At 34.1% G+C, this 13250-nt stretch overlaps 1 protein-coding gene across 1 annotated transcript in view; it reads left to right on the forward strand.

The window, feature by feature from the left end:
* Positions 1–13250, forward strand: part of LOC131433986 (sodium channel protein Nach-like) — a 342869-nt gene that overhangs the window by 120466 nt on the left and 209153 nt on the right. Inside the window, exons 3-6 of the mRNA XM_058600606.1 lie at positions 399–532; positions 598–697; positions 11688–11780; positions 11845–12028. Of these exons, the coding sequence (XP_058456589.1) occupies positions 399–532; positions 598–697; positions 11688–11780; positions 11845–12028 (511 nt within the window). The remainder of the gene's footprint in view (positions 1–398; positions 533–597; positions 698–11687; positions 11781–11844; positions 12029–13250) is intronic.

A 13250-nucleotide genomic window follows, 5' to 3' on the forward strand; every position in this document is an offset into this window, starting at 1 on the left:
CTTAACGTGCTACTTGGGTTATGAACATTTGGTAAAATTCGCAAATCGGTTTTTTTAGAACCATTAAAATATTTACAAAGGAAATTCTGGAAGGTATTAAATAAATAAACTCTGGAAGCAGCGCAATGGAAGTTGCAAACTTAACACAATCGAATATGAAATGATTATCTTTTTTCAGAAGTGTGAAAGAAGGATGTCAGTTTTATTCGATTTCACGTCTTCCGGTTATGCCTGTGACTTTATCCACCCGCATATTCATAACTAATCGACTGTTAGAAAGGATCAGGTTTTCAGCTTTGCTTGAGTTAGCAGTTATTGTTATATTTGCATATGATAAACATCACGTTGTCATTGAACTAACATTTTTACTGTTTGAATAATTTTATTTCCATGACCAGTTTTTGCCTCAATCATGTGAAGAAATACTCATTGATGTTAAATATCTAGGAATGAGGTATGCTTGTCAAAAATTGTTCAAACCTTCGAATACGGAAATGGGACCTTGTTATGTTTCGAATAGTCTATTTTCTTAGTAAGTATTACTGCTAGTATTGCTTCTATAAATGGAACCTAATGAAAATATTTCTATATTTCAAGTGATATGATGTACGATAAACTACCATTCAAATATACTATTGAAAATCATGAAGCAGCATTAGAGTTTAGATATAGACAAATCGATACCGTCAGTTTCATGGTAAGGACCTAGAATCCAGTTAACTTTCTCAGTTTACTGTGTGCATCTATTATTGCTATTATATATATATAAAAAAAAAGATTCATTTACTTTTCCCAAAAATGGCTGAACCGATTTTCACAAATTAAGATGAAAGATCTTTTAGTCCCATACAAAACTCTTGCTTCATTTGGATCTGTCTTTCGGTTCTGGAATTACAAGGTGATATGCACAAACAATGTGAAAATAATGTCCCACACTTTTCTCGGAGAACAACTGAACCGATTTTCACCATCTAAGATTCTGTTGAAAGGTCTGCAGCGCCCTTAGCAAATTTTCCTTTGAATTTTCTAGTATTGTAAAATGTAGGAAGTTATGAAGGAAACTCGTCAAGCGAATCCTCATATCAGCGTAATTGCTACGTTGTTGTAGAAATTTTGTTATAGAAGGTTTCATACAGAGTTCCTGACTTTCATTTGGATCTGATTTCTGACTTCGGAATTACAGGGTAATATGCACGAAAACTGAGAAAATAATGTCACTTATTTTTCTCGGTGACATTTAAGCCGATTTTCACAAACTTAGATTAAAATGAAAGGTCTTACTTCTTCATATGAAGTTCTAAAATTTCATTTGGGTCCGACATCTGGTTCCAGAATTACAGGGTGATATGCACCAAGATGTGAAAATAATGTCAATCACTTTTCTAGGAGAAGACTGAACCGATCTGCACCATCTTAGATTCAGTGAAAGGTCTGAGGAAGCTATAAGAATAATCCAATCTTCATAGGGATCGAACCCCTGGTTCCGGAAGTAGGGTGCTTAGTGTAAAAATGTCAATTCCACAAATATGTTTGTCTTTCTCTTGTAGAAAGGCTATACAATCACTATGAAAACAGACTTTCGAAACGAGGGCCAGAGCGTCGAATGTCATATACCACTGAATATAACAAATATTGTCACTCACTTTTCGCGGAGATTGCTTAACCGATTTCCACAAACTTAGATTAAAATGAAAGATTTTATGGTTCTATACAAAGTTCCTAAATTTCACTTGGATCCGACTGCCAGTTCCGGAATTGCAAGGTAATATGCACCAAAAATGCGAAAAAGATTCATTTACTTTCCTCGGGAATGGCTGAACCGATTTTCACAAATTAAGATGAAAGATCTCAAAGTCCCATACAAAATTCCTGATTCATTTGGATCTGTCTTTCGGTTCTGGAATTACAAGGTGAAATGCACAAACAATGTGGAAATAATTTCGCACACTTTTCTCGGAGAACAACTGAACCGTCTTCACCATCTAAGATTCTGTTGAAAGGTCTGCAGCAGGTAGGAAGTTATGTAGGAAACTCGTCAAGCGAACCCTCATATCAGCGCAACCTTGTTGTAGAAATGTTGTTATAGAAGCAGTTTCAGAGAGTTCGCGGAAAATATCTCTAAGTTTCGGGTGTCGACCCGTAGACAGTTCAGTCAGTTTTGCAGTGCTTACCGTGGAGTTGAAGTTTTAATGACATAGTTACGTACAGTAGTGTAGTTTACTGTACCGGGAAAAATAATAACTAAAGAGTAGTTAGATTAGTTAGAGTTATATAACCTCTAAGAAACTGATATTAAAACTCTAGAGAACTGGTGTACAGAAAGTTACAACACTTTCTGTACACCAGTTCTCTAGAGTGAAGAAATAAACGAAGATTATATATACCAATAAAAAAAAAAGAATTCGCGAAAGAATAAACGAAGAATAAATATACCAAAAACTGATTAGTTTTTATTAATATATTGATTTAAGACAAGTCGCTTCTATACGCAAAGTCGAAGATTGCCAAAGTGCCAATGAATAAAAAGTTTGTGTAAACGACAACGCCAGTTTTTAATATTTCCGATCAAAAAGAAACACTCCTCTAATCCTCCCCGCACGTCGCTCGGACTGCGCGACAATACAAAGTGGTGACAGCGGTGTTTGTCGCTAGGAAAGCGGTCAGGGCAACGCCAACAGTGCTAGTGGCAAAATTGGAGGCAAAATGATGATCGGCGGATTAGTTATAATAAGGTGAGTAAATTAAAATTGATTACCGTTATTGTATTTATTCTGATCGAAGCTGGCTTGAGCTCGATCAAGTTTCAAGTTCGTTAGAGGCAACCAACTTAGAAATTACGTTTGCATTTTACTTGCTTACGGTTTGGCCACGGTCAATACGGAGTGCATTCACTAGGGGCTCATGTACCAAGGAAAGAAAAAAAGAAAAAAACGCCGGTAAGCTATTGAGGTGGTCATACTGGCAGTAAGGCCTAAGATTTTTTTTGTCTTCTCTAAAGAGACAATAAACCACGGCAAGCTAAACAGTTGGCACTGCACAGTGGTTTGAATCGACAAAAACGTGAACTTAATTCTCTAGCTGCTAAACCGTTGATCCGATATACATAGTTCCTTTGGAAAACTCATTTACGAAAATATACCTAGTGATTTGATCACAATTAAAAATGTGCAAAGCCTACTACGATAAAAGTTCAATTCAACAACTTTATTCTCCTAAGAGATAGAAAAATGATGTCTTCTACAAAGTTTTAGAACTTCTAACGAGAAAAAAACTTTGCCGAAGAAGCTAAAGTTCTAACGCATATAGTTTCGGATATATAATGCATTGTTTTTGAAACCACTTAAAATCAATTTTTTGTACACAACTTTTTTCGCAATTGCTTTCAGTGTCTACTATGTTCGAGACAATTACTAAAAACGTAAAATTACACATTTTTGTTGAAGACTGTGCACGGTTTGGCTTTTTCCCTTAAAAGTTATTTAACATTTAAACTTTTATATACACTAACTTTAACTACTAATAATGGCACATACATATACTTTTTGGAAAGTTTAAATCAAGTAATATAAAGATACGAAGTGTGTAGCGTGACCTTTTTAAATTGAGTGAATGAGAGAACAAAATATAGAGTGCTTTTTTGACCATTTTCTTAGGAAAAACGCACATTAATAATTATCTTCATACCACGCGCATGCGACGTACTTTTGCCGCTCTCAAGAGAACTCTTTGGCACATTTACGTACCGCACCAGAAACTGATGCACGCTTCGTTGTAAAGTCTCATCGCATTCTTCCAAGAGCGAGGCTCAAGCGCTTTCGTCGCATGAGATAGCGCGGCGCGCTCGCTTCATGCGATCTACGAGTGGTTTGTACGTTATTTTCATCCTCTTCATCTCTTCCTTTAGGATAGGACACAAGTCGCACGAACCGCTCTAGGCACGAACAAATAATAATAACAGCAGCTTTTACTGTGGCTCACATAGCACACAAGCTGCGCTCATAAAAAATCTCGTGCGCTGTCTCTTGAGACCAAAGCGCACGAGTCGCGCGCAGAAGAAAATGCGATGCTCTGAAATTTCAAGCAGCACATCCCGTTGCTATGTGCCTGCTACGCGTCTCTTACTTGCTTTTGGTTTGCTCTTTGAGTCGGTGCTCACGCTCACAGGATAAATATGCGACATACACATTATCGGTGCGCTCTCGCTGTCGCATTTTTGCACGCATGAGCATTCGGAAGGCCTGCCAGGTATAAACAATAGAGCATTCGTTTAAACACTTTTTTTTACTAAAACGACTGTTTTTAGTTTTTTTAAAGAGCTTTGCAGTAAATGTTAAAACATTGGAATGTAACGTATGTAACGTTGAACCACTCACGCATTTTATTGTAATATTATCATCGACCAAATGCTCCAGCATTTGTCTTATCAGTGTAAACTAGTTTTAAAATGTCTATTGATTACCTACAACGTCTTCTTAAACACAATTTTTGTAGAACCTGTAGATTTAGAGTTAAAATTCTTTATAAATAATGTATCTTTAAACACATACGCCTTTTTTTAGAAATTTAGTGACACAAATTTCTGAACCGGTGAAAAATTCTTTATAGGCACACTGAAAATATAAAGTAGAAGTGCCAGAATTTTGCCAATGCTGGTTCGGTAGTCAAAATTTCCTATATGAAACATGCATTAATTTCTCGTGAAATGATAATACCTTAATGAGAAAAGCACGATCACACCACTAGGTGAATTGATATATATATATATATATACCCAAACCTCCATTTACGTACCTTATATATGTATATATGTATACTATATACGTACGCATGTGTGCAAATATTTGTATATCTATATCGTTATACATATAAATATTGGTGAAGTGAAAGCGACCATTTATATGTATAAATATATACACATATATGCAAATGGGACAGTGTGTAAGCATACATACATACATATATGAGGTACGTAAATGGAGGTTTGGGTATATATATATATATATATATATATATATATATATATATATATATATATATATATATATATATATATATATATATATATATATATATATATATATATATATATATATATATATATATATATATATATATATATATATATATATATATATATATATATATATATATATATATATATATATATATATATATATATATATATATATATATATATATATATATATATATATATATATATATATATATATATATATATATATATATATATATATATATATATATATATATATATATATATATATATATATATATATATATGTATATATATGTATACATCAATTCACCTAGTGGTGTGATCGTGCTTTTCTCATTAAGGTATTATCATTTCACGAGAAATTAATGCATGTTTCATATAGGAAATTTTGACTACCGAACCAGCATTGGCAAAATTCTGGCACTTCTACTTTATATTTTCAGTGTGCCATATAAAGAATTTTTCACCGGTTCAGAAATTTGTGTCACTAAGTTTCTAAAAAACATGCGTATGTGTTTAAAGATACATTATTTATAAAGAATTTTAACTCTAAATCTACAGGTTCTACAAAAATTGTGTTTAAGAAGACGTTGTAGGTAATCAATAGACATTTTAAAACTAGTTTACACTGATAAGACAAATGCTGGAGCATTTGGTCGATGATAATATTACAATAAAATGCGTGAGTGGTTCAACGTTACATACGTTACATTCCAATGTTTTAACATTTACTGCAAAGCTCTTTAAAAAAAACTAAAAACAGTCGTTTTAGTAAAAAAAGTGTTTCAACGAATGCTCTATTGTTTATACCTGGACTGCAATTTCTTGCAAAAGTTTTTGCCTAAAGGTAACTCGATCGATATCACAAATAACGCGTGATATGAAGATAAACAATTTTATTAATGTACGTTTTTCCTAAGAAAATGGTCAAAAAAGCACTCTATATTTTGTTCTCTCATTCACTCAATTTAAAAAGGCCACGCTACACACTTCGTATCTTTATATTACTTGATTTAAACTTTCCAAAAAGTATATGTATGTGCCATTATTAGTAGTTAAAGTTAGTGTATATAAAAGTTTAAATGTTAAATAACTTTTTAGGGAAAAGGCCAAACCGTGCACAATCTTCAACAAAAATGTGTAATTTTACGTTTTTAGTAATTGTCTCGAACATAGTAGACACTGAAAGCAATTGCGAAAAAAGTTGTGTACAAAAAATTGATTTTAAGTGGTTTCAAAAACAATGCATTATATATCCGAAACTATATGCGTTAGACCTTCAGCTTCTTCGGCAAAGTTTTTTTCTCGTTAGAAGTTCTAAAACTTTGTAGAAGACATCCTTTTTCTATCTCTTAGGAGAATAAAGTTGTTGATGTGAGGTATGTGCTTATTTACTGACAGTCATATCCCTCAAGTATTTCAATACTATAATGCAATGTTGGTAGCACTGCCACGTAATGTTGGCAACGCCTCGCTTTCGCGCGTTTCCTAACACAGCTACACGATCGGCGCGCTCTTCGGCCATTCTTCACTAAGCAGTCCTTCGGAGAGGTAGGTATGAGCGTAGATCACGATTAGTCTCGCTGTGCTGGATGATTTTCTTAGGCAGTTTTCACAGTTGAATTGAACTTTTATCGTAGTAGGCTTTGCACATTCTTTATTGTGATCAAATCACTAGGTGTATTTTTGTGAATGAGTTTTCCAAAGGAACTATGTTTATCGGATCAACGGTTTAGCAGCTAGAGAATTAAGTTCACGTTTTTGTCGATTCAAACCACTGTGCAGTGCCAACTGTTTAGCTTGCCGTGGTTTATTGTCTCTTTAGAGAAGACAAAAAAAAATCTTAGGCCTTACTGCCAGTATGACCACCTCAATAGCTTACCCGCGTTTCTTTCTTTTTTTCTTTCCTTGGAACATGAGCCCCTAGTGAATGCACTCCGTATTGACCGTGGCCAAACCGTAAGCAAGTAAAATGCAAACGTAATTTCTACGTTGGTTGCCTCTAACGAAGTTGAAACTTGATCGAGCTCAAGCCAGCTTCGATCAGAATAAATACAATAACGGTAATCAATTTTAATTTACTCACCTTATTATAACTAATCCGCCGATCATCATTTTACCTCCAATTTTGCCACTAGCACTGTTGGCGTTGCCCTGACCGCTTTCCTAGCGACAAACACCGCTGCCACCACTTTGTATTGTCGCGCAGTCCGAGCGACGTGCGGGGAGGATTAGAGGAGTGTTTCTTTTTGATCGGAAATATTAAAAACTGGCGTTGTCGTTTACACAAACTTTTTATTCATTGGCACTTTGGCAATCTTCGACTTTGCGTATAGAAGCGACTTGTCTTAAATCAATATATTAATAAAAACTAATCAGTTTTTGGTATATTTATTCTTCTTTTATTCTTTCGCGAATTCTTTTTTTTTGTTGGTATATTTAATCTTCGTTTATTTCTTCACTCTAGAGAACTGGTGTACAGAAAGTGTTGTAACTTTCTGTACACCAGTTCTCTAGAGTTTTAACACCAGTTTCTTAGAGGTTATATAACTCTAACTAATCTAACTACTCTTTAGTTATTATCTTTCCCGGTACAGTAATCTACACTACTGTACGTAACTATGTCATTAAAACTTCAACTCCACGGTAAGCACTACAAAACTGACTGAACTGTCTACGGGTCGACACCCGAAACTTAGAGATATTTTCCGCGAACTCTCTGAAACTGCTTCTATAACAACATTTCTACAACAAGGTTGCGCTGATATGAGGGTTCGCTTGACGAGTTTCCTACATAACTTCCTACCTGCTGCAGACCTTTCAACAGAATCTTAGATGGTGAAGACGGTTCATTTGTTCTCCGAGAAAAGTGTGCGAAATTATTTCCACATTGTTTGTGCATTTCACCTTGTAATTCCAGAACCGAAAGACAGATCCAAATGAATCAGGAATTTTGTATGGGACTCTTATGAGATCTTTCATCTTAATTTGTGAAAATCGGTTCAGCCATTCCCGAGAAAAGTAAATGAATCTTTTTCGCATTTTTGGTGCATATTACCTTGCAATTCCGGAACTGGCAGTCGGATCCAAGTGAAATTTAGGAACTTTGTATAGAACCATAAAATCTTTCATTTTAATCTAAGTTTGTGGAAATCGGTTAAGCAATCTCCGCGAAAAGTGAGTGACAATATTTGTTATATTCAGTGGTATATGACATTCGACGCTCTGGCCCTCGTTTCAAAAGTCGGTTTTCATAGTGATTGTATAGCCTTTCTACAAGAGAAAGACAAACATATTTGTGGAATTGACATTTTTACACTAAGCACCCTACTTCCGGAACCAGGGGTTCGATCCCTATGAAGATTGGATTATTCTTATAGCTTCCTCAGACCTTTCACTGAATCTAAGATGGTGCAGATCGGTTCAGTCTTCTCCTAGAAAAGTGATTGACATTATTTTCACATCTTGGTGCATATCACCCTGTAATTCTGGAACCAGATGTCGGACTCAAATGAAATTTTAGAACTTCGTATGAAGAAGTAAGACCTTTCATTTTAATCTAAGTTTTTTGAAAATCGGCTTAAATGTCACCGAGAAAAATAAGTGACATTATTTTCTCAGTTTTCGTGCATATTACCCTGTAATTCCGAAGTCAGAAATCAGATCCAAATGAAAGTCAGGAACTTTGTATGAAACCTTCTATAACAAAATTTCTACAACAACGTAGCAATTACGCTGATATGAGGATTCGCTTGACGAGTTTCCTTCATAACTTCCTACATTTTACAATACTAGAAAATTCAAAGGAAAATTTGCTAAGGGCGCTGCAGACCTTTCAACAGAATCTTAGATGGTGAAAATCGGTTCAGTTGTTCTCCGAGAAAAGTGTGGGACATTATTTTCACATTGTTTGTGCATATCACCTTGTAATTCCAGAACCGAAAGACAGATCCAAATGAAGCAAGAGTTTTGTATGGGACTATAAGATCTTTCATCTTAATTTGTGAAAATCGGTTCAGCCATTTTTGAGAAAAGTAAATGAATCTTTTTCGCATTTTTGGTGCATGCTACCCTGTAATTCCGGAACTGGTAGTCGGATCCAAGTGAAATTTTAGAACTGTGTGTGTAACCATAAGATCTTTCATTTTAATCTAAGTTTGTAGAAATCGGTTAAGAAATCTCCGCGAAAAGCGATTGACAATATTTGTCACACACTCATACACAAACATACACACAGACATTTGATCAGTGGTATGTGATATTCGACGCTCTGGCCCTCGGTTCAAAAGTCGGTTTTCACAGTGATGGTATAGCCTTTCTACAAGAGAAAGGCAAACATATTCGTGAAATTGACAAGATTGGAATATTCTTATAGTTTTCTAAGACCTTTCAGCTGAATCTAAGATGGTGCAGATCGGTTCAGCCTTTTTCGAAAATAGTGAGTGACATTATTTTGACATTTTTGGTGCATATCACCCTGTAATTCTGGAACCAGATGTCGGATCCAAATTCGTATGATGAAGTAAGACCTTTCATTTCAATCTAAGCATGTGAAAATCGGCTTAGCTATCACCGAGAAAAATAAGTGACGTTATTTTCTCAGTTTTCGTGCATTTTACCCTGTAATTCCAAAACCGGAAATCAGATCCAAATTAAAGTCAGGAACTTTCTATGGAACCATAAGACCTTTGATTTGAATCTAAGTTTGTGAAAATTGGGTCAGCCATCTCCGAGAAAAGTGAGTGACAATGTTGCATTTTTATATGAGAAAAGCAGATACCGTAAAAAATTTCTAAACTCGATTCAAAACTACACAAGTCGATAGCCATTATCAATAGTCAACTATGCAAACCGATTCGGACTATCCTAGTTCCCGGTTTCCGGTTCCAGAGGCACCGGAAATAGTGGTCGTATATTCAAAAATGGATCCCACTCACTTTTCTCATCGATGATTTGACCGATTTGCATAAAGTTCAAATGAAATTTAAATAAATTCAAATGATCTTATATGCAATTCTTGAATTTCATCCGGATTCGACTTCCGGCTCCGGAATTATAGGGGAAAGTGTTTCAAACATTTCATGCCGTCACTGAAGCTGTGTAACAAAAAACGGAAAAAATCTGAATTGGCCTCAGAACTACTAGTATTGGTAACTTTCATCAGTGGGCTGCCAAACAAACCGATTCCGGCTATCCTGGTCCCCGATTTTCAATTAACGACGGTAGGTAATAGTCATATGCCCAAAAATGGGTCTTACTCACTCTTCTCAGTGATTTCAGAACCGATATTACTAATGTTAGGGTCAAATGAAAGGTCTTATGGTCATGCCAAAAAATACTACATAATTTTGGATTCAACAAAAATCTTCAAAATTTGGATAAAAACTAATAGAGTTTGTACGTCATGCTGTTGATGGCCATACAAACCGACATTGATTATACCTGTGCTCGGGTTCCGGTGCTGGAAGTACCTACACAAGTTGAACTTACTTCTTTTTCTCGTATTTCATTCTGTAGGTTATACTAGTTCATGCACAAACAATCCCTTGGTTTTCTTTTATGAATCGAAGAAAAACATTTGAATATAATATCACAGTATTATACATGAGAATATGATTTATATAAGAAAGGCATCATTACACTTCTAGGTGGATTACTATAGGTTTTTAAAGATGACTGAGCCAATTTCAACACGCTAAGGCTCATTTGAAAGATACTGTTAAATTAAGAACTAATCTTAAAGAGCAAGTAATTGAGATTTCTGGTACCGGAAGTATAATGGTACAACTTACGTTACCGGTTAACCGAAACTTTTCGTCGGTTGAATTTTCCCTAAGATGACTCAATAAATTTGGATAAACTGATTTGAAAGCTAACAATGTCAATCAATTTTGGAAGGGTTAGGGAAAACTTTTCCGAGTCAATAGACGTAATGTTATATGTGGCGTGACTGACAAACCACTTTTTTTTTAATTTCTCGGATGGGAAAGAACCGATTTCAAAAGACTTAAAAGATATCCGTATTATGCCGATCCGAGCTCTTCGGCGTTGACTTCTTCTCTGCTTCGGCTATGGCTGAGTTGCACATGCACACAGCTACATGTGCAGCTCATCCATAGCCGAAGCAGAGAAAAAGTAGACGCCGGAGAGCTCGGATCGGCCTAAAGCGGATAACCTTTAGAGTAGTTTGAAAGCGTTTTGTTATGTTATACTAATACCTGAGAATGAAATCTTACAAATGCTTCAATAAGACTATTTAAATGGCAAGAGAGAGACATCATCACACCAGTAGGTGGATTAAGAAGTAATTTTATCGATTCATGCCTCTGTGTACTGGCTTAATCCATAAGTAAGTTTTTAAACTCGATTGTCTCAAAATAGAGTATTTTAACCTAATCGTTAAAGTTCATCGCAAAACGCTTTCTCAGATTGTGGATTCCTCTGCTCCATTTCTAGGAAAAGTCAAAATTCTGATAGTGTTTCATTGTTTTTAATAATTTAACTTGGGTTATTTTTCCGATGGTGCTTTCAGTTTCGCTTGTTCAAAACAAATTTTCATAAAACCCTAAAAAAAATTACCAACATAATTCACCTTTTTCTCCGTACTTTATAAACAACCTTTTAGTGATACGAAATCAATAACCAAACATATTTTATTTTCAACTTTCAGCTTTATATCCACAGTCCCGAGGAGTTGCCATATCCTCTGATGCCCAATTTTAGACTTCGAAAATCAGGAGCATATATGCACTACTCATTGAACGTAATTTGTATTGAATATAACTTGCATAACTTGAGACCAATTTCAAAATCTTCTACATTCAAAGACAATAGAAGTGTTCAACTATCCTGATGTAAATAGACAACCAATGAAACAAAGAGAATGTCGATATCCTTTCGAGAACATCACAAACGATCTACCATATAGCTTCACAAACTGTTTTCTACAACGAAGGATACAAACGGAATTGAAATTCTGTAATTGCACAATTCCAACGTCGCCAAGAGAATGTAAGTACAATACATAAATAAAAAAGGTGGGTGGTTAATATCAGAGACATAACTGGATGTCGTGAATACGAAAAAACTTGCACGCTCCCATCACTTTTCCGAATATCAGTTAGTTGATTGATTGTATAAATTGTGCAAGCTTTCCCCTTTTTCACTAATACAGTTTAAAGCGATGTACCTACATTACAGTACAGATTAGTTACATTAAACAGCTACTATCCTACAACTCTATATATACATACATATATATATATATATATATATATATATATATATATATATATATATATATATATATATATATATATATATATATATATATATATATATATATATATATATATATATATATATATATATATATATATATATATATATATATATATATATATATATATATATATATATATATATATATATATATATATATATATATATATATATATATATATATATATATATATATATATATATATATATATATATATATATATATATATATATATATATATATATATATATATATATATATATATATATATATATACATACATACATATATGTATACAAATATATATATATATATATATATATATATATATATATATATATATATATATATATATATACATATATATATATATATATATATATATATATATATATATATATATATATATATATATACGGACTGGCCTAAATGCGTCGAAAACAAAATACATGAGAGGAAGAGGCTCTAGAGAAGAAACACTACGCCTCCAACCACGAATATTAATAGACGGTGACGATATCGAGGTGGTTGACGAGTTCGTGTATTTGGGCTCACTGGTGACCGCCGATAATGACACCAGCAGAGAAATTCATAGACGTATTTTGGCAGGGAATCGTGCGTACTTTGGACTCAGAAAATCCCATCGATCGAGAGAAGTGTATAGCTTCCGGCCGAGCGGTGGCGGAAGAGGAATAACGGAGAGGATGTTTCTTTCAGTTCTATACGGAGTAATACTCTTCAATTCGGTTTCTCCATGTACTTGAGTTTAATATCACGAATTTCACCTTTTTCTGAGTTTCAAACCTTTTTGTGATTTTCACACATTTACACTAGTCCACACCGACTTTACATTAGAATTGGAACCTTTTAACTTTCACCGTAAATTCTGTGCAGTTATGCTATAACCATAGTATGTTGAGTTATTTCTTTAATTTGACTCGTAGTTCTATT

This window comes from Malaya genurostris, chromosome 3 (genome assembly GCF_030247185.1).
Source record: "Malaya genurostris strain Urasoe2022 chromosome 3, Malgen_1.1, whole genome shotgun sequence".
Taxonomy (NCBI): domain Eukaryota; kingdom Metazoa; phylum Arthropoda; class Insecta; order Diptera; family Culicidae; genus Malaya; species Malaya genurostris.